The sequence below is a fragment of the Bubalus bubalis genome, chromosome 3 (assembly GCF_019923935.1).
Source record: "Bubalus bubalis isolate 160015118507 breed Murrah chromosome 3, NDDB_SH_1, whole genome shotgun sequence".
Taxonomy (NCBI): Eukaryota; Metazoa; Chordata; class Mammalia; order Artiodactyla; family Bovidae; genus Bubalus; species Bubalus bubalis.
In genome coordinates, this window is record NC_059159.1 from 143,733,330 (window position 1) to 143,755,586 (window position 22,257).

The 22,257-nt window shown below is 47.5% G+C and overlaps 1 protein-coding gene across 5 annotated transcripts in view; it reads right to left on the reverse strand.

Annotated features, from left to right (window-relative positions):
* PTCH1 (patched 1) overlaps positions 1-22,257 on the reverse strand; it is a 69,426-nt gene that overhangs the window by 43,413 nt on the left and 3,756 nt on the right. For 2 of the 5 annotated variants that reach the window (XM_025282000.2, XM_025281999.2), the window contains exons 1-2: positions 17,399-17,605; positions 15,573-15,765 (exon numbers count right to left, since the gene is read on the reverse strand). In XM_025282000.2, the coding sequence (XP_025137785.1) occupies positions 15,573-15,765; positions 17,399-17,596 (391 nt within the window). In that variant the 5' untranslated portion in view covers positions 17,597-17,605. Of the gene's footprint in view, positions 1-14,930; positions 15,074-15,572; positions 15,766-16,472; positions 16,923-17,398; positions 17,606-22,257 lie in introns of those variants that run through there. The other 3 variants (XM_025282003.2, XM_025282001.2, XM_025282004.2) reach the window with 3 other exon arrangements.

The window sequence follows — 22,257 nt, forward strand, 5'->3', positions numbered from 1 at the left end:
AATTATTTTTCCATATTATGTGACCATATTTTACTTAATACTTCATCTTACACAAACAAATATGAATGTTTTTGAAAAACTATTCAGTAACTTTTTTAAAAGTTGATACCCACTTGCTCTGATAAATAGTTGTACCATAAATCATTCAGCCAGTAAACATTTGAGGGGTCAAGTGCTATGTGCTACACACTGGGGTGTGTGGAGGCTAAGACAATTCCAAGAGGCTCTCTGGCCAGTGAAGCAAACAGGCAGTACACAAGCAAACCGATGTGGTAGCTTCATGGCATGACAAGTACCAAGGAGGAAATCAAGATGGAGATGCCATGTGAGTTACTGGGTGGTGGAGAGCAGGGGAAGGGCCAATTCAGATGGAGTTGCCAGGGAAGACCTAGAAGGAAGAAATGCTGATGTTGATGTGGAAGAGCTGGGGGAACAGCATTCTGGCCAGAAGAACCAGCAATCACAAAGTCCTCAGGTTTGCCTTGCCGCAGGGAGAGAAAGAAGGCAAGAGTGGCTGGAGTTTGGTAAGACCATGACCTAATCACTCACTTGGTTGCACTGGTAGACTGAGCTCCTTCTCGGGTGAACCTGTGTCATAAACCGTGCAGCATTCATATGGTCTTACATTAGTATTCAGTCAAGGCACTCTGGAAGAAGCTACCAGAAACAGAAACCCCTTTGGACAGGGCAGTTTTATGGACTTACTGACTTTTGCTCCTCTAGCACATGCCTACCCTAAAATCACAGTTCAGTGACAGTCCCCGAGATGTTCCTTGTCTTACTATCTTCATCAGCATGCACAAGTGTGAAGCTGTGGTCTCAGGAAGCCATTTCAGGTGACTGAAATTACAGGTGTGGTATGGGGGAAATGTTTTGCTCCCTTCTCTTTACCATCGTCAAGGTCAATGCCCTTCATTATTACTTAAAAAATAATCTCATATTTGTGCAATACTGCGTAGTCATTTTTGACTACTGAGCAGAATGACCCATAAGATCCATCATTTGTGATATAGATGTGGGGATACAACCATGTAAACATGGTTATTACCATGTGGTGGTTTATGAATAATGTTTACCTGCTTCCCTTTGGGGGGGTTTATCTGTTTCTTAATCCTTCTGCACAGAACATATAAAATTACGATTCCCATGCGACAAAAAGAGAAAAATACGAAAGCTACTTGATAGGCACCTGAATTAAAAATAAACTCAATGCAAGAATATTATGCACCTCTATCATAGTCTGAAGGCCTCTCATAATTTTTCCTTCTCCTAAACTCAACAGACAAAGCAACAAAATAACAACTGAGCTTTTTGAATAAGACTCAGGAAAACTGATACTGAGGATCCTGGGACACAAAATAAAATTTATATGCGTGTGGTGCTTTCCATTTGCAAAGCCCTTCAACACTCATTATTTACTTATCTTTAAACATTTTGCTTAGTGCTGTGCTATGCTTAGTTGCTAAGTCGTGTCTGACTCTTTGTGACCCCATGGACTGTAGCCTGCCAGGCTCCTCTGTCCATGGGATTTCCCAGGCAAGAATGCTGGAGCAGGCTGCCATTTCTTCTCTGCTTAGCGCTACCCACCCCATCAAGCTGGAGCAAGGTAGATGGATAGGCAATAGGAACAGAGATCAGAAGACCTGGGTTCTGAGTCCCAGCCTTGCCACTTGAGGAGCTGGTTTGGGATATGGTTGAGTCTCAGTAACCTTCTCTGTAATGTGGGGTAAAAATGACACTACTGACCTCACAGGATGGTGTGAAGACTGACAATTAGGTGGAGTTTCCCAAACCCTTAACCAGGAGCTGAGCAGGCCTCCATTCATCAGTCTGTCTACTGAAGGGCATATATTGTCACCCATCCTTTACAGAGCAGGAAACACAGCTGCAGAGTTTGGGTGACTTGCCCAAGGTTCCCAGCTGACAGCAACGGTGGAGTCAACCTTTAACCAACTGCCCTGCAAACCTCGGGGCTTCTGTGCACCAACCGAGGACATGAGTTCAGGAGTGCCCAATTCCACATACCAGACCACCAATAGAGCTTTTAGAATTACACAGGACGAATGATTGCTATCTTTATTTAAAGGACAGCAATGTTACCTCTCAGATTTTTTACCACCATCAAGGAGATAGTCTTTTTTTCCATAGGACTCCAAGGGCAGCAGTGAACAGGCCCCATTTTCCTGTGGTCCCCAGAGGGGCTGTCTTAGAGGAGCAGAGTGATGAGGGCACCCTGACCTACAAAGTCTACCATTTCATTTTTCAGCAACCAGAGGCTTAAACCAGTTCTTTCAAAGAAGTGGTGTATAAAGGATCACTTCTGCAAAAAAGTTCTTGATCAAGTTAGGCTGATCCTTCCTCCCCAAATTCAACTAAGTATAATTTTCCCAGGTGAAGAAGGGCCATTAGATAGGTGGGAAACCCTTCTGCTCAGGGGTCCATACCTCTGGGTCAGTGCCCTTCCAGTCCATGGCAGACATCAGACATTCCCTGTGATGTTCTGCTGGATCCTTCCTCAGCACAGCCTTTCGAACAGAGCTTAATAAACATCTGTGGCATTCATGCAAAAAGCTTTTGCCAAAAGCGTATTGTAAGTCACATAAAGATGTTCTGAAGGACCAACCAAAGTATTTTTCCCAATAAATTCCAAGTCCTTTCAGGGAGGAACTGTCCGCTGCCCACTCACCTCGGCTCACACTCAGTGTGTCTGATGAATAAATGAATGAACAGCCTCAATACAGAGCCTTGGGAACAGGCAGTCATCTGTATAAGATATTAATTCTCCCCAAAGCCTCAAAAGTCAATCAGTCAAAACAAATGACCCTTTCAGCCTGAAAAGTACCCACTCAGAGTCCAATTAGGAAAATGGGGTCTGTGTATATGCAAGTGGGGCATTTGCATTTGATTAATCCCATGAATTATCTAACAGCCTCTAGACAGATTTTTTTTTCCCCCTTTAGTTGCTTCAGGTCCTCTTTTCAATCTTGCAATTGGTAATTGTGAGCATGAAAAAGTACAAATCTCTAAAAGAGTGTAACTGTAAAATTATTAGCACCAGCTCATTTTCTAAACTGGAAAAAAATGAAGATTCAGTAATTTGCGCAATGGGCTGAAAACTTCTGGGCTGTGAGTTTCAGTCACTCTTCTACCCATCTCTTTTATTCATGACTAGCCAAATGCTGCTTAAGCTTCTAGGCTGCTTTTTTTTTCCTCCTGGTGGGATTGTGCCCTTGGGTATTGCCATGGGAAAATGCTACAGTCATATAGCCCAAAGAGAATCTGTCTTCATGAACAGAGCCCAGTGCCATGAAAACAGCAAAAACAAGACAAGAGCCGGACAGACACATTGCAACGCCTCCCCAGGGACTGCGTGGGGGGACGAGGAGGGCCAAGTGCTGTGGTAGCAGCAGCTCTGAGCATGCGCCTACTACTGGCCCCCACACCAGCTGTTTGTGGTGCCATCTGTTCCCACCCGGGCTGCTTCCTCTGAATGGCTTTCCTGAAGCCGCCCGCTCGCCCTGTCGGACACGATCAGGTCAGCCCAGCGCTCTGCCCACACTGGACCTGCTGCCTGCACTGCCCCACCCCCCCACCCGGGATTTCTTACAGGGCCACCAATTCCCAAGATGACACTGCGTCTGTCAGGAGGCCCATTTTTCACTGGTCGCTTGCTGCTGCGGCAAATGAGGGCTGCAGTCAACCCCACCTAAGAGGGGCCGAGTGAAGTCAAGCCTGCAGAGCTCAAGATGTCCTTGGCTTCCAGCAGAATGTGGCAGAGTGGAGCTTGGCTCTAAGTGCATACTTGCCCAGCTGTAAACTGTCCCAGGCCCTACAGTGATTTCCCCCGACTGCTCAAATGCTACTGCAGGCAGATGTAAAGCCCAGTCCTGTCCTTCTGCAGGAGCTGAGCAAGCCCAGGAGGGTCTGACACAGCGTGGCATGTTTGCTCAGAGGCAATGCTGGACCAGGAAGAAGAATCCAAGACAGCCTGTTGTTATCAAGTTCTAAGTTCTCAGTTTAAGTCCTCCTCCTGTCTTCATTTAAAAAAATAAAAATACAAAGCAACTGAACAACAACAAAACTGAATGCCTTTGCAAAGCTGCAGGCTCTCTATCTAGCATTCAGGCTGTTGCATAACATTAACCCCAGTTCCCTTCTCCCGGGCTTCTGTGAGGCTGACATCACCTCTCTGCTCTGAACAGTCTCCTTGCCATTATCCAGCCTGAGCTTCTTTTCACTAGCCTCCTACTTGAGCAGCTTGGGGTGGGGGAGATGATGTGAATCCCCACCTTCGCACACAGGCTCCCTGGCCCCTGTGGAATTCCATCTCCTGCACTGACCCTTCCCTCTTGCATCTGTGTGGGGAGACGCACGTCACTGGGGGCCACTTTCATGACTGTGTTGCCGTCAGGATTAGCTGGATTAGGGGCCCGATGCATAAGGACCCCCTGGTGCTGTGAGGAAGTTTCATCACTAGGTCAGCTGGTGTGAACTACATTCTGCCACCACCACCACCACTCCCTACAGCCACCAACTGAAAAGTGGGGCTGGGAAGGAGGTGGCAGAAAAAATGCTTCCAGGGCAAAACTGCCTCAACTCCTCTTAGTAATAAATTCCCTTGTGGTACATTTCGAAGGCCATGAGCTACTGAAGACTGTCTCCTTTTTAAAATAAGAAACCTACCCGATTCTTTTCCTATCCATAAAGAATTTCATGGGTCTCCCAGTGGCAGTAGGTGGAATGTCAGTGAGCATAGCTACCATAAAACACAAGGGCCCTTTGCTAAAACCAGTCAAGCAGTTTGGGAAGAGAGAGTGTTGGACCCTTACTATGTTCAAGGTGAACAAACACCTCCATGGTGGTCAATTCTCATTCTTCTAGAGATGCTTGCACTAGCTCTCCCAGGGAGGAGGGGAGCTTCCCCATTTAATCTGAAGGAAAACACCACGGACACAAGTTGTGGATGGAATGAGGGGGGGGGCAAGCCAGGGGAAACAAGAGGATGGGGACAAAACCAAGAGCACAACTCTCAAACTCCTTTTAAACATTTTCACCGACAGAAAAGTTTTCCTCCCTTGACATCATTTGGCCCATTCACCTACCCAAGCCTCCCATTCTGGCCGCCACCACTCATGTGGACCCTGCATGAAGTAAACACAATTTGTAGAGAAAGTAATGGGATTTCTGCAAGTGTGTGTGAGTGTGTGCGTGTGTTTTATAGAACAGTCATTCTTGCACAGAACCAGGCTGTTCCATCAAAGCCGTATCTGTTATATTTCTGTCTTTCTCTTCTGTTTGGTGTATTCACCAACAAGAGAAAAGGAGGTAAGCTTTGGCGGCCCTGACCTGCAGCTGGAACACAATACTTTCGCACAGCCCTGCCGACCCCTGACATAAATTTTACACCGCAGCTGGCATTTACACACTCAGCATTACCATATGTATAGCTGCTCGGTGCTAATTATGCTAATCACCTGTCTAACTCGCTGCTGCGAAAAATGGTTGTATTTAGCAGTCCAGTGCCTACCAATGCAGCTTACTGTGTGGCTGAAATGTACATTCAGACGGCCCTGAATGGCAAGATTTTTCCACGTTGCTGGCTACATTCAGGCCTCAGAAAAATTTATTCAAGTCAACTGGTTTCGGTCCGCAACAAAAAAGTTACGAGAAAAAAGTGAGTGTGTTCTTGCCCTAACATTCTGGATCTGCTTGCAAGCAAAATGATAAATCAATTGGTGTGGGAAACAAAAAGGGAGAGAGATTTCTTTTGGAAGCCATGTGAAACTGTAGCCTATTTAAAAAAAAAAAAAAGAAAAAAAAAAAAGGGTCATCCTATCCCTCAAATCTCTAGAAAGAGCAGTTAATAGATATTTAGCCCTAATCCCAATTCTCTCAAATTGCAAGCTTTGTTTGCAATTAAGCAAGGTATTAAACATGTGCAGCTCTTTTCTGGATCATGTGTGGATTAAAATGATGGTATCATTTTTTTTAATTTATTACAACACTGTATGATTCTCAAGGGGGAAAATCAGGTAAGACGAAGAATGTCTTAAAAGTAGTTTGGGAAAATTCTTATGTTTCAAAAAATTTCTATTTAAAAAGATACTGTGTGATACTTACATCTATTTTTGTGAGATTTTCTGGTTTTGCCACTGCAGGAGCAAAGGAAATCAAGGGAGGGAATGGGGGTGGGGAAGATGGGAGAATTCAGAGAAAGAAAAAAGAAAAAAAGTGGTTGGGAAGGGAGGGCGGGAGGAGGGCAGGATAGAGTCAAAAAGCCTACATTCTCCTTAATCTCAAAGTTCCTCTTTTTATCATCAATGTTTCTTAAAGCAATTTTCTCAGATCATTCTACAGAACCGATTTATTAAATAAAGGTAATATTATCATAGGTTGTTTTAACAATTCCCGAAGTCCAAGCTGAAACCCCATTTCCTCCTAACTCACAGAACACTTTCCGATTCGTTTTTAAAAACACTGAGTCTAGTCACTGTAAGCACTGCTTAGTATTTGATTATTTGGGTATGCAGATCTGTCTAGCCATTTCAATTTCCTTGAACTGCCCACAGCACATAAGATACATTCTACAGAAGGGATGGCCCCAAGTGCTTGCTTTCTCACCTCCAAATGATCTTAATTAGCAAATTCTTTATTTAAATTTAGAAATTGGGAGCAAACTGGAAGGTCATTCATTTTGCAGTGTCACCTGGGTTATCCCACCCCCACCCTGGCTACAAAAGACCAGGGCAGTCTTGTGATAAATCTTAGGTTCACACACAGAAGGTGTACCAACCAGTATAAAGGGACTGTGAAAGAAGCTGGCTTTTCCTTGCAGCAGATAATAAGGGGAAGGCTCATAGTAGCTTGAGGATGCTGCTATGAAGACAATAGCTTTCTTCCTATCAGCTCATCCCACCATTCTGTTCAACTTTATATAAATATATCTGACCCAATGAAGCAACATTATCCAAGCCACATCTTTCTCTCTTTGGCATCCCAATTCAAGTTGCTTTTCCTTACTAGTCCAAAGTATTAACTCATCTGGGTTTTTTGTAGTTTCAAATCTTGACTATGCAGCTAAAAATACAAATGATGGGATCACTACTGTGCTCGCTGCAGAAGGCTTACCCCTCTCATTCCCTCTCAGTCTCTTGCTGTTCTTGAATAGGAGGTGGACCACCCTGTCTCATGGCACAGAGGACTGTTTACATTGCAGTACTTGACTGTGTAATACATCTGGCATTTTTGGGCAGGATTCCTGAGCTAGGGGCCAGAAGCCCTTAAGCAATGGTTTAAAAGGAAAAAAAAAGTCATGCACATTGACTTAACAAAGCCCACTTCCAGCTCCTTTTGTTTACTTTCATATATGCTTCATCAATAACTGAAGACTATCTTGGTTGCTAAATTGCGGAAGTCTCCTGTTTTTTCATTTATTTTAACTATAACAGATAAAGCTTGTGCTGCGGTATGGAGGCTTGCTTCTCACTAGCCTTGCCTCCATGGCCAGTGGTGTTCTGGGACCCACATGCAGTGTGGATCATTTGGGCCTACTCACACCTGGGTTTCTGGATTAGAAATAAGGCCCTGCCTCCACATTATAAATCTCTCCAACAACAAACTTGTCACTCATTAGCAGGTACCTGACTGCCCACCAACGAGTTTCCTTAACACATGACAGCTGTTTTTCCAACTATGCTCTAAGCCCCCAATACAACAAAATGGTCACAGTCTTGAAGGGACTGAGGACAGGAGGCATCTTTCTGTAAATAGAACTCCTAAAACTCTCAACAGTCAAGCAGTTCCTCAATGGCAGCATTCTACTGTTTTGAAAGACTAGTTATTTCTGTCAAACGTAAAGACATATGGAGAAAAACTGAGATATTGTAGTGAAGGAAATAACAACCCTATATCCAATTAAGAGGAAAAAAAAATCTAAAAAGTATTACCATAAAGCTCCTAAATGCAGAGTTTAGAAGCAAAGAGTAATAAAAATGCTTATATTTTGGTGACCCTGATGATGACTAGGTATTTGAGATAGGTTTCCACCAAGGAAATCCCAAGGAGCTTCCTCTTTCTGGGCTGCCAGAAATGCCTTCATGAGCAGAGTTGTCTGCATTCCGGGATGTCAACTGAGATTTCTCATGAGGACAGACCATCTAATGCTGTGGCATCAGCCAAAATGTTTCCACCTGTCCTCTTCCACCTCTATCCAGGCTCCATGCTACCTTTGGTTCTGATGAGAGAGTTCCACCCAGGGAACACCTGAAGGTGGAGGACCTGGGCTGGAATGTCATGGTGTATGTTTCACTTACCATCTCAGAAACACTATGGGGCCCAATTCTTCACATTCATATGGCACATTAAGCACAGGGGACTAGGACTTGTTTCATAGTCCACACATCAGTGGACTCTAAAGTTACCTCAAAAGCTCATTAAAATGCCATGACTCTTCAATAGGAGAAGCACATCTACTGATAAGACCCCATCAAAGAAACAGTCTTGAAACCAACCCTCATACAACCTAAGAACCCTAAGGATGCAGATGGTAGCTCTGCATCTAGTATCTCCCACAGCTGATTTGAAACAATACATTTTCTAATTCCTTCCTGTCAGTTTGTGACTAACCAGATTTACTACCATTTCAGATTTCACACTAGTAATTCCAGAGAGCCACTAGGATTGGATTTGGGCAGTTTATGAATAGGTGGGAAGACAGGCAGGTGGGAGGGAGAGAGAAGAGAGGAGGGCAGAAGGGCAAAGGGATGGATACAGGTGATGGAGGAGAGGGGAAGAAGGATGGAGAAAAGGTTCTGGGAACTGATGAGCAGCAAAGCAAATAACAGTATTTTAATAATAGAATCATTCAAGTATGGCAATTATTTAGGGAAGTCTCACATAGCTACAATTCTCTCAACCTTTTTTTAAAATAGTGCTAAGTTAAAATAGTGTATTTTTGCGAAATGGCTTCTATTAAATCTGGTCTCCTTTCAAATAATTTAAACTATTTCCATACTTGTTTTAAAAGCAAAAAAAAAGCTTAAAACACTCCCCTCTTCTCAACCAGTTGAATAGATTACTCTTCAGGAGTTAAATCTGGGCAGATTCAGTCCTACTGGTGTGAACAAAGTAGGGGGGCAGCCATATAAACAGCCCCTTCCACTGCTTAACTGTGACCCCCCCCCCCCCAATAAGAGAAGGAGGGCAGACAAGTTACAGCTCAGCCTGAGTGGACAGAGCTGCAGGGGTCATGGGGAGGTCAGCTTTGAAGGAGAAATCCCAATGAAATATAAACATGGCATTGTGGAAACCAGACAAATCTCCCATAGCTTGTCCAGCCAGCGTTAATCTCGCCATCAGCTGTGGAGCATAATCCAAACAAACTGATCTGGCGGTTCATACATCTGGAAGCTGTCATCTTCTGGAACCTCCAAGCAGCGTTCCACATATCTGAAACACTCCATCGCCCAACCTGACCTCTAAACTTGTCAGAGGGTCAAGAGTGGCAGGCACCAAAGAGATATAAGGATTTAGAGGGTCAGCTGCCATAGGAAGATGGCATCTGAGGCTATCTGTTATTTTTAAAGCACTTATTGTTGGGCATTTATTTTTTGATGTTTTTCTCCAGATATGAAAGCTATGGCACAATTGCTTCCACCTGTATGTGCCCACTGTCAGAATCAAACAACTATCTAAAACACGTAGTCTTCATTTTAAAAGTGCCTAGGGGACCAAGGAGCAGAAAGAAGCTGTTGCCTTTTTCTTTCTCTCCTTTGTGAAATGCCAAAACCCCCAAACTGACGGCTCCAGAAACCAGAAACTGGCTGATAACCTTGGAGAGGGCAGTAAGAGCAGAGCCTGTGCACCGCCTGTCTGGCAGACGGGCTTCAGTCCCTCGTTGTTTCTTTGGTTCTGCTGCACAAGAGCACCTGGCAACAAGCGGTGTGTGGCAGGAACATCTGGAGGAGAACTGGATCATCAAGAGCCCATGTACTATGTGGGCTTTGGAAAGGAGCTGTTATTGCTGTATAAGCAAAGTCCAGTGGTGTCTTTTGTTGCTTTTTGTAAAGTCACATTCATGCTTAAAACCTTTAGTCTACTGTGTTGGAAATCCAGTGAGGTCTATCTGCAAAATTAAGTTACCCAAAGGAAAAGGAAAAAAAAAATGTATCCAAATATAACACTTCTCCCTTCTTCTATGGCCTATCCCCACCTATTCTCAAGTTTTCATGATGTTTTTACTTGCTACTTAATATAATTCTAAGGATAATCAAAAATTTAAATTATTTGCATGAAAAAAGTTAGAACCTGGGTCAGTAAATATAGGGATGGGGAGGGAGAGTTATCTTAAAGCTTTCACATTTACGGCAATGCTTTAGCAGTGTAATAAAAGCCTTCCATCTGCACAACATCCGTCTTCTAACTGCAATCTATTACCTATTATCTAAACCACTGGTTCTCAATTGGGGCAATTTTGCAACCCCCACCCCCACATTTGACAATGAATAGAAACACAATTATCACATCCAGGAGAGTGCTACCAGCATCTAGTAGGTAAAATCCAAGGATACTATTAAACATACCTCAGTGTACAGGACAGCTCCCCCAACAGAGAATCATCCAGCCCCAAATGTCAATAGTGAGAAACATCGTTCCAAACTGAAAAGGTGAAGCTCAATTATCTCCTCTAACTGCCTAAGTTAGAGCCAAAAACAGCCAAGAGCACTGAAGGCTTATGCCAGCAACTACAAACTCTAGAGCACTTAGAAATACCAAGCAAGCATTAAAAAAAAAAAAAAAAGGCCATGTGCCTTAAGAAAAAACCAAGTTATAACTTGTGTCCTCTTTTGATGCCGGCCTCCAGAGATGTTAATAACCAAACACAAGACAATGTGGATTCATTTCAAGGCTGTTATCTTTTGCAGTAAAGGAGGCAATGTTTAAAGAAAAAAACAAAAAGCTCAAAAAGATAAATGAATGTTCTATCACTGGAGAATCATGACAACAAACTCATGTCTCAGAGAGGGTTGGAGTGGAGGGGTAGATACTAAGTGAGGCAGAAGGATAAAAGCACTAAGCAAAAATGCAAAACCAACAGAGAAATCGGCAAGATTAAAAAGAAAGCATTTCCCTTCTGTGAGATCCTGGGGAAGCTCTCTGGTACCAAGGAGGGAGCCGGAGGCCAAATACACTAGTGTAAACCTTAAGGCAGGCAAAGAATGGCTAAAGGAAGATCTGGCAAGTCCCCGCTGACACCACCTGCCAAACACCCTGAACACATCAGAGACCTTCCTGCTACATAGCTGGACCTTCCAAGACTCAAGGTGTCCCACCTCAAACCTGAGGTCCCAACCAATGGTAAGCACTGGAAGTTCTCCCAGAGACCACACCCCCGTCCTCTGAGCCTTTGCCCATGCTGTTCCTTTGACCTGGAATGCCCCACCACCAGCCCTGCCCCTGACTCAGGCCCCCTTCCTCAGGGCTATCCAACAAGGTGCCCCTGCTATCCTGCCACTGGTCTGTGTGTCTGCGGGGCGGAAGTCCCCTGAGGACAGGGATGAGGGTCTTTCACCAACATCACTCTGGAGCTTCAGGCAGTACCTGACACAGAGCAGTCACTGAGAACATGTGCTGAATGAGTATTTTTAAGTAACACTCTCTCCCTGACCTTGCTGCCACTGGCTGGTGTTACTGAAACATTCCACATATTATTTCACCCACCCTCAGGACTCCATTCACAAGCAATCTAGATTTGAAATTTTTTTACTTGCAAATACTATAACCCTAAGACCCAAGCTAGCACCTAATGTATATTGACAGTTTCTTAAAAAGCAATCATTGTATGAACACTGTAACTGCAGAATCAAAGAATTCTTATCACCAATGCCATAAAAAACATCTTCCTTATCTAGATTATATTGGCTGCACATTGTGGCCAATGTATTCAAACTGTCTTTATAAAGCCATGTTTCCTCAGCATGTTAAACAAAGCATGAAAGCCAAATCAAAGATACAGCCTATCAAGTGGATCCCTTTAATTTGCTGACTATATTAAAAAGATAACATTATTTTGGCAGATATGAGGATACTTGTAGTAAGTCTATGTGTATACACAGATATAAAGGCAAGTGAAGATATTAATACATTATCTATAAATCAATCTTACCGAGATATTAATGTACCTGTGTACAGATGTATAGTTGCTTTTGCATATACACGTCAATTTTTATCAACAGAAGAAATAACATTTTATAAATTGTTCCTCAGCACTGTCTCCCCTTGAAATCTCTTATGCTTTCTTCTGTTGCTTTTTAACTAAGAAAATATGCGACCTCCATTCACTTGGTTTAGCAAGCACCCTTGTTTATGTCCAGAATATCTGCAGTCTCTATTAAGAAATGACTATCTAACAGGTTTCTTTGCTGATAGTGATGAAGAATGTACCTAAGACACTAAAGTGCAAATTAACCTACATTCCAAGTTACTTCTCATTTTACTCTACTAAAGTTTAGGATAACAGAGAATTCTTACTCTGAAAAGCAAATAATTCCATTATTTGCTGTTGATATAAACATTAAGCTCACTATGTCACAAACAAGACTTCCTCATTGTTACCTCTACTTTGAATTTAAATTAAAATTATAAAATGGTATGGTGGCCTCCTTGGTTGGGTTTATTTACACTTTTGCAACTGTTGCTTCTTCTACAGGGGAAGAGAGGATGGAATGAAGGAATGGCAAATCAAGGTCAAGGCAACAGATCAGGCTGACTTAAGTCACCAGTAGGCAGGGTGGACACGGAGACACAGAGGATCCATAATTTCTCACATACAAAATAGGACAATAATTCAATCATCTAGTAAAAAAAAATGTTACAAAGGCTATCAGGTTATAAAAATAAAGATAATAGATAGCTACTTTACTGAGTGGTAAGGCATGTGATAATATAAATGGTAAGGGTAGTTGTTTAACAAGTGATAGTATGGAGTATCTGGCCAAAGAATCAGTGACCACACTGAAACTGCCAAAACAGAATGGGAAAGAAATAGCTCAGAGGTCCAAAGTAGGCACAATGAGTCTTATCTCAGGTGTGTCATTTCCCAGCACTCTATCACTAAGCTAGAGCCTCAGCATGTTTCTTCTCCCAGGACTTGAAATGAGTTATGTAATGCACAAACATAGTTACTTCTAAAAATATTTGTACAATGTTATACAAATAAATGGGGGCTTCCCTGGTGGCTCAGATGCTAAAGAATCTGCCTACAATGCAGGAGACCTGGGTTTGATCCTGGGTTGGGAAGATGCCCTGGAGAAGGGAGTGGCTACCCACTCCAGTATTCTTGCTTGGAGAATTCCATGGACAGAGGAGCCTGGTGGGCTACAGTCCATGAGGTCACAAAGAATTGGACACAATTGAGCTGGACTAACACACACACACACACACACACACACACACAAATAAGTTAGTTGTCTATAAACTTATTAAAAATCTACTGGCAAGTCTTGCTCAAAGCAACAAGATATGGTCTTTTGTCATCATCATAGACACCCAACAAATTTGTTGGTCCAAGTAGCAGAAAGGGAAATTTACTCATCTCTTGCTCTGCCCTAGAACCTGGGGCAGCTGCTCACAGTCTAGCCAATCACATCATTTCTAAATGGTCCAGGGCCCCAAAGAGCTATTGCACCCTATCCCTGCCCCACAGGGGGCCTCCCACTGCTGCTGTCCACTCAGCTTGGGCCTTTGACCCCTTTTCTGAGCTTCTGCTTAGAACTCCCTCCCTCCTCTGCTCTAGGTTGCCCTAATTTGCCTCACCACCTCCATGGAAGGTTTTTTCTTTTGCCATTTAAGTTTCAAATTTAATGCAAGTCTGACATTCAACTCTAATAGTTTTAAGTGTGTGAATTTGTGCACAGGGAGTGTCTCATATCTTCAGTGTCCCTTCAGTGCCCAGCACCGTGCTAGGACCATTATAGATGCACAGTAAACTTGCTGTTAAGACATTATATATGCTTAATAAAATCCTTCTTTTATCTACTAATGACAATGAGGCCCTGAGTTGAGGTAAATTACCCCATGGATTCAATCCAAAGAACACTGTTGTATTCATTACCAAGCTACTTAAGGCAAGAATGTTTTCTGGTCTTAATTATTTGGACTATTATTTTAATTGTCACTTCTCAACTAAAGACTCCACCATATGCTTGCAAAACACTGAAAGCTGAATCTTCACAAACAAGGCAAGATTTAATATTCTCCAAGGCTAGGTCTCCAAGAGTGTTTTGAAGAGGGATCAATTATGCAATTATGCATGTACTCTTAGGCTTCCAAATTTTGTCTTAGATATCACTAGGAATGCCTCCGATATTCCGGTTTGAAGTATCTACATAATTACCTCAACCCATCTCTCCCATCTGATTTTAAGAGATTACCTAGGTAGTGTTCAGGGGTTAAATGTTTCCAAACACCAACAATGTTACTTTCCAAAAACAAAACAAAACAAAAACAACCCCCTTCTCTCCCCCGCCCCAAACAAAACCCCTGAATCAAAGAGATTTACACAAAGAATGTAAAATGTTTCCGTCAGCGGTGGCGGCGTACGTCTCTGTCTATGTGTGATCTATTTTAAATTTACAACCACTTGAAAAAAAAAGACTTCAAGAACCCCCAAATTGAGGAATGTGGATAAAAGACTGGCAGAACCCTTGCAGAGCTCCCATGGCCCCTCCCTCCAAACCCGCGTTCTTTTAAAACACATTTTTTTTAATTCTCTCAGCCTGCAAAACACTGCTTTCTCCCAGAATAATTCCATTTTAAAAGCCCCCACCCGCGAGGAAACATTAATCTACTTTGCAAACAAGCGTTCCAGTCTGTGCTTTACTGTTTTTTTTCAACTCCTTTTCCCCCACACCACCCCCCCCCTTTTTTTGTACCTTGAGACAAATGTTTTTTTTCCCCAAGAGTTGAAAGCTGTCCAAAAACAGGACCACACACGCCGCCGCCTCCGCAGGCCCGCGTTGCTCCCGCCCCCCGCCCTCCGCGCGGCGGCCGCGGCCGCCGGGGGCGCGCACACTCCCTCCAGCCAGAGGGGTGGCCTCTCTCTGCCCCCACCCTCCTTTCTCTTTGGACGCCGTGGGTGGGGGTGGGGGAGGGAAGGAAGCTGAGGACGCGAGCAGGCAGAGCAAACGCCTTCCTCCGGCCGCGTCTGGGCGCGCGGCGGAGGCGAGCGGTGGTGGCGGCTGGACCTGGGGGCCCCCCCGGCCTAGCGGAGTGGTCTGTCCCGCGGAGAGGCCCCCTTGCGCCCCCGCCGGCCCGCCCTCGCCACTCTCTCCCACAACACCTCGCAAAGCGCAGCTCCCGGAGTAGATTACAGCGCGGCCTTTGTCGGACGGGCCTGGCTCCTGGCCAGGCGCCCAAACAATAAACAATTCCCCCTGGTGCGGGCAGGGGGTTTTCGCTCTTCACAGAAAGGATCTAGGTGTATGCTGGCAAATATCTTTATCAATTGGAAGGAAGGGAAGGGGGCCCGGGTTGGGGGGACGAGAGGGCGCCGCGGCGGGCGCGGAGTTTCTTACCTTCCACCCACAGCTCCTCCACGTTGGTCTCGAGATTAGCTGCCTTTAATCCCACAGCGAAGGCCCCAAATATGAGGAGGCCTACAACCAAGAACTTGCCGCAGTTTTTTTGAATGTAACAACCCAGTTTAAATAAGAGTCTTTGAAACTTCGCTCGCAGCCACAGCGGCGCTTTCCGGCCAGTAGCTTTCCCCTGAGGATGAAGCAGAAGGGAGGAGTGAGCGCCCGGGAGTCGCGGGCCGCGCGTCCACGCCCGCTTGCGCGCACCCGTCCGGCAACCCGCGACGGCATGGGGGGGCGGGCGGGGGGGGGGGGGGGGAGGGGGTTGCCCTGCGGGCTGGAACCCAGGTCGGCCAGAGGAAACGCGAGCGGCGTGGGTGGGGGTGGGGGGGGCTGGTCATAAATCAAAGTCAGGCTGCAGCGTGGGAGCTGCACCTCAGCCACAGCAGGGGCGCCCCCACGCGCAGCCTGCGTAGCATCCCCGAGTGACTTTAAGGTCTGGGAAGAGGGACTGCGGGAACAAGAGGAAGCCGAGGCAGTGAGGAGAGACACCATTCAATACAGGAAATATTCACACAGGTCCGGGAAGGGAGGGGCTGCGTAATCCCTGAGATGGAACCCATTTAAGAACAAGCAAACCACTGCGCCCTTGCCCGCAAGTTCTGCCCCAGCCTTCACCCTTCTCGGGGTGCTCCGCCGAGGGCAGGGACTGGGTACAAGAGCGCTTTGGGAACAATGTATGGCGGACTCCCCCATTCTGATTCCCCCGCCCGACTTGGTAGTAAATTGGGATCCACGTGGTGAGCGTGGGCGCCGGAGCTCACTCGCGATGCATTTCCATGGCGTTGGGAGACGCCGTGTGAGCTGAATTAGGAAATGGGGCAGCCATCTGCAACTTACAATATTTGTGATCGGAAGAGGGCAGCCACATGGATCTTTCCCTCCTCTCCCTTCCCTTCTGGTTAAACGCGAAAAGCAGCCGAGTGCTCAGGGGACGAGCCCAGGCCGACGCAGTCGGGGGTCCTGACTGGGTGCTGGCTGTTCCCGGCGGCGGCGTTTCCCCTGCGCTGGCCACAGCCCCAGCGGGCCCCTGTCTGGGTGCTTGCCTTCCCCAGATTCCACACATTTCAGCGAACCTCGTAAACACAATGAACCCGGCCGTTCCGCAGACCCGCACCACGAATTTAAGGTGGCAATTTGTTTACAACTTCCCTTTCCCCGCAAACTATGAGAAGAAGTGGCTCAAAAATTGGAAAAGAAGAGAGGAGATGCCCTCTTCCGAGGATAATTTTTAAGGGAGCAGAGATTTCATGCTCAACAAAAGCAAAACCGGCTGCCAAAAAAGGAAACCACCTTTATTTCTGCTCCCTCCTCCCCCCCTCCTCTCTCCGCCTCTCTCCACTCCGCCTCCCCCTCTAAGATGTTAAGAAATGTGGCAGTATTACAGGGGTTTAGGCTGCAAATAGGGGCAGGGGCGCAGGAGGAAGGGGCTTAGGGGCATCGGGCAGTGCCGCGCTGCGGCGGCTCTTGAGGTGGTCCACTGTGGACCGCTTTCCAGTGCTCCGGAAAAGGCACGCTGGGGAGGGCGCGTACATACGTACACACACACACACACACACACACAATCTCCACCCCCTGCAGACCTCCGACAGCCCTTTCCTCCCAGGACCGGAGGGAGGGTTTGAATTTTTCAATCCCCACTTGTCTTTTTCCCCCCTTGGAGGGGTGTGTGTGTGTGTGTGTGTGTGTGTGTGTGTGGCGGGGACGATTCCAAAGAGGAAGAGGAGGGAAGAGAGAGTGGGAGGAGAGGAGAGACTGAAATGCACCTTGGAAATCTGCTCCAGAGCGAAGGCGGCGTCGCAGTAGCTGGGCCGGTGCAGATAGTCCCAGTCCGGCACGGCGTTGCGGCGCAGTCCCCCGGTCCGCCTGCGCCTCCCGCCACCGGCCGGCCGGCCCGGGGCCCCGCTGCAGCTGCCGCCGCCGCCGCGGTTCTGGAGCTCGGCGGCGTTACCAGCCGAGGCCATGTTGCCGCCGCGGGAACCGAGGTTTCCCCGGCGGCTCGGCGCGCTGCTGCCGCCGCTGCGGGCTCCCGGCGCGCCCTGGCGCTCGGCTAGCGAGGACGCTGCTGGCCGCCGGCAGTTCGGGCTGGGGCTCCGGTTGACAGACCTGCTGCTGCCGCTGCTGCTGCTCACACAGCGGGCGCTGCTGCCGCTGCGGCCGCGGCCGCTGCCGGAGAGTCAGACCCTGCGCCTTCCATTGCCACATTGCGCGGGGGTCCCGAGGTCTCTGCGGCTGCTGCTGCCCACATCCAGTTCTCCGGAGGGCGAGAGCCGGCGCGTGGAGCCAGCCTGTCCTTCGGTCGCTCGCGCGGCGCTCCTGGCTGTCCCCAACTCCCCCTACCGTCTCCCGCCCCGCGCCGCGACCCCTTCACTGCAGAAAGCGCCAGCAAATCCCCGCCGCTCCCGCCGGCCTCGCTGACTCTTTCGGCGTCTCACGGGTAGCCCGAGCGGCCGCGAAGGGTAAAGGCAGAGCCGCCGCCGAGGGGTCCGTGGGCGCCCGGCGGGTCTCAGCGCTGTCGGGCCGGGGCAGCCGCCGCCGCCGCTGCAGTTGCGGCGGTTGTTGCTGGCGGTGGCGGCTCCTGAAGCTGCTGCTCGGGCTGCTTGCGCTCTGGCTGCTGGCTTCTCGGTGGCTGCTTGGTCCCGGACTCTGCTTTCTTGTGCTCCTCGCTGACCCGCTGGACCATTCTGCCCCAGTGCAGCGCGCCTCTTTCGCTCCCGGAACCTGGGGACTCCGCTCTGTGTGTGTGCAGCGGGCAGCGGCCGCAGCAGCTCCTTGATTCAATAGATGAGATGGAAGAAGAAAAAAAAGAACTCTCTCCATTTGGAGAAAGAGGAGGAGGAGGGGAGGGGGTGGAGGGGGAGAGAGCGAGCGAAAGAGAAAAAGGCTGGAGCTCCCGCCCCCGGGGCTGTCAGATGGCTTGGGTTTCTGCAACGCGATTGGCTCGCGGAGGGCAGAAATTACTCAGCAAACATGACTATTATTAGCTGCTTAGCAACAGCTCACCAAAGTAGAGAGACCACCCAGGTAGGCAACCCCAGTGTGTGCATCCCGGGCTTCGGGGGGAGCCTCCGAGAGCGCCAACCTTCTCGCATGCAATACTTCCATTAAGGAATGCTCCCCCTCCCTTTCTTTCTTATTCCTTTTCTTTTCAACAGTGTCTTCTTTTTGTAAGATGCTTTGCTCGTGCGCGCGCGCGCGCACACACACACACGAGTATTTGCCTCGCGATAGACACGGGGGGAAATGTAATATTTTTTAAAGCGCTTAAACAATTTCAGAAATTTCTTCAAAGAAAACCCTTTCAGAGGCACCTTGGCCTCAAGCTGCAGCAAATACTGGGAGGTCCAGCTTGAATTCCCAGGCCTGCACCAATAATGACAGGGTGGTGGATAGTGCGCCAGTGTGTGCCAGATTTTTTTTTTTTTCCCCTTCTCTCTTTTCTTTTATAACCAAAGAGAAGACTTGGGCTCTCGCAGGGAACAACGCCTCGCATTAAGATAAACAAAATGTAAAGTTAAAGAGGAGAGTAAGGACGTTGGGAAAAGCCACCCTTTCTTAAAATTCGCTCCCCCCTCTCCGTTTTCCCTCTCTAAACCCCACGGCAGCACAGTCCAGGTTTGAAGGAGTCAGTGTTTTATAAACGTGGAATCTAGACACAGAAGCAGTCTCGTGGAGGCAGAGGCGTTTTTATTTGAATCTTTAATGCGACGTTTGTAGAGGAGAAACAACAGAATCCTTTTAACAACCGGAGAAACAGAAATGTTTTCTTTAGAAAGAGAGAAAAGCTTTCCTATTTTGGATTCATTTGGACTCTCCCCCCTTTTCATTAACTACAAGTCCCTGTTTATTTAAAAATAATCTTTTAAACCTTACCCCCCCAAACTGGTACGCATCCTGTTATATTTAATAGTAGCGTGACATAAAGGAGAATAAAGGCTTTGATGCTGGATTCATTTGAAACAAATTGTGCGCCGATTGCGAGCACTTGTCCGGACACTGCAGCCAGTGTCACCGAGACATCAGGGGGATTCGCTTCCCGTTGGGGCATAAAACCTGCGAGTCTAAGGTGGATCCTGGGGTCAGAGACAAATTAAACTGCCTACACGGCTCTGATTTTTATTTAAAAAAAAATTTTTTTTGGAGTTTTTTTTTCTTTTGCAAGTTAAGTTCCTCCCCGAGATAGAGACCAGACCCACAAACTCTCTATTCTGCCTCATTTTAGTATTTGGTTCCCCTCACCGCCACTTTTTTTTTTTTTAAAAACAGTATTGAACTGCAGAGGCACTCCCTGCAGCAAGCAGCCGACTGAAGCCGTGAAATGGGGCATTGTGGCTTTAAGATGCACACGGTGTGTGTTCATTGAAAAAAAAAAAAACAGAAAGAAAAGGAAAGGAAAGAAAGAAACCCAGATGGAGGGAAAGGGGGTGGAGCGGGGGAGAAGGCGGAGCCCACGCTACCACGTGACCTAAGGCCCAGTCGGCGCGCGCTCCAAGGGCCCGGAGGCCTATTGCGCGCGCGCGATTGTCCGAGCGCGCCCGCTACCGCGCGCGCCGAGCTCCGGACTCCCAACTCCTGCGCAACCCTGGTCAAGCAGGTAGGGAACTGGATGCGCTCGGCTAGCGCCAGGCGGGCTCCAAGTCTCCAGCGCTGGCTCCCGGGAGCCCAAGGGAGGCGCACGCCCCACCGGCGCGGACGGACGTGCCGGACGCGCCGTAGTACATTCCTGAAGGCGGTCCGGCCCCCTTACGTCGTCCAATGCCTGCGCGGCCTCCTCGTGGTCGGCCAATAGCTTATCGCTCGCGTTCCTTCCCATTCAGCAGCCCCGTCCCGAAAGGAACTGCAGCCCGGCGCGCCGGCCACCCGGGCGGCCCACGCGGCTCCCGCAGGGGGCCAGTCGGCCAGCCCTCCCCGCCGCCTTACTTCCTCTTCGGCGGCTCCCCCCTCCCTCCTTCTTTCAATCTCCCCTTTCCTTTCTCCTTCGTCTTTCACCCTCCCTTTTTTTTTCTCCCCCTTCTCTCCCCTTCCCTCCCCTTCCTACCAGCCTCACCACCTTCCCTCTAGCCTTTTCTCCTTCCTGGTTTCACTGGGAGGCCCTGCCCTCTGAATCCCAAACTGGCGAAACGCGTGCGGTACCCTGGGCTGAATGGGGTGTCCTGCAGAATAAGAGACAAAGACAGTAGAAGTGTCTGAGGCGGTGTTCACGAGATCAGGAGGAGGACCTGAGTACCCGATCAGCGCGTGAAGTCAAAACTTAAAACTCGGAAGGAGCACGTGATTTTGTGAGCGGCTCTAGGAAGGGTTGCGAAAATTCAGAAAAGACAAGCAGCGTGCATTTCCAATGACAGTACGTTAATAAATAAGATCGCAGGAATATTGGGCTCGACTGAGAGCAAGCTTAATCTTTGAGCAATATCCTGGTCTTTATTATGTTTGGTAAATAGCATATCGGGATACGTGATATATATATATATTTTTTCACTGAATGGTTCTACTGACGTTTCAAGTCAGACCGTTTTGTGCGTGCCGCTGGAAATTAATTTTTAAAGGTTTTGGGGGTGGTACCCCTAAAAAGACACGTCAGTCTTATATACGAGGCTTGCTGTGTGGCAGAGGTAACCATGTAGCTATAGGCAGGGTGCTATGTTTTTCTTTACGAAATTCTATAGTGTTTTAGACCAAAACATTAGTTTTTCCTTTATTGCAATTTCAGTATAGATTATGGAATTCTAAAACGAAATGATAAGCTATGCACACGTAACAATTTCCTATTACTCCCCGCGCAGCTACATGTACACCATTTCGCTGACAAAACCTCTTCCATTCGGGTTCATCTCCCTGGGTTTGACTTAATTCCTAAACGTTCTGAACACTGATCTCTGGGGTGTTCAGCTCCCTTAGCCCCCTCACCCGCTGTTTGATAGGTTAACTTTTCAGTATCTCAGACAATAGTCTCGGCCTGTAAATTCTACCATGGGTTCCAGGACGGCAATCCCCAGCCTGGGCTCTAACAAGCGCTATCTTAATCTCCCCACCCCCAGTGGCCGCTTCCCCTGTGGTCTGCTTTTTTCATACACGGAGATGAATTACTTTGAGGATCTAATTGGCCTTGTTTCTGTAACATTTTAAGAAAGGAAGAGGAGCCAGTGTAAAAGCCTGCTCGACTTGGGTGGTCAGGGCTGAGGCTGCCCCCAATTTGCCTCATTGCTGATGCATGTGAGTTCGACATTCCCAGCGATAATGTTGTTCCTAATCAATCTGCCCTTATTTACATTTGTAAGCATTGTCGGCTTTAATATGCATGCCCTGTGCAGGGCACCGCTGCGCCACACCGGGTTTGTTAACTTCAACCAGGATTCTCCAGACCTGAGAGGAGGCTGACAGGAGGAGCCAGGGCTGCAAAGGTGTCTGCTGGGAAAAATCTCTTTAGTGGCCTTTCTGCACTGAACAAGTGAGACGCTTGGTGCCTTTTCAACCAGCAGGAGTTGCTGGCCCTCTTTCTTGAGTGTCCCATTTTCCCTTTCCAAGTAAAGTCCATCTCAATGCATCAATTGTCATTTTGGTCTCTCTGTCATGATCCAAGACTTCATTGGAATTTGTAGTTTTCAAAACACATTCCTTAGACTCT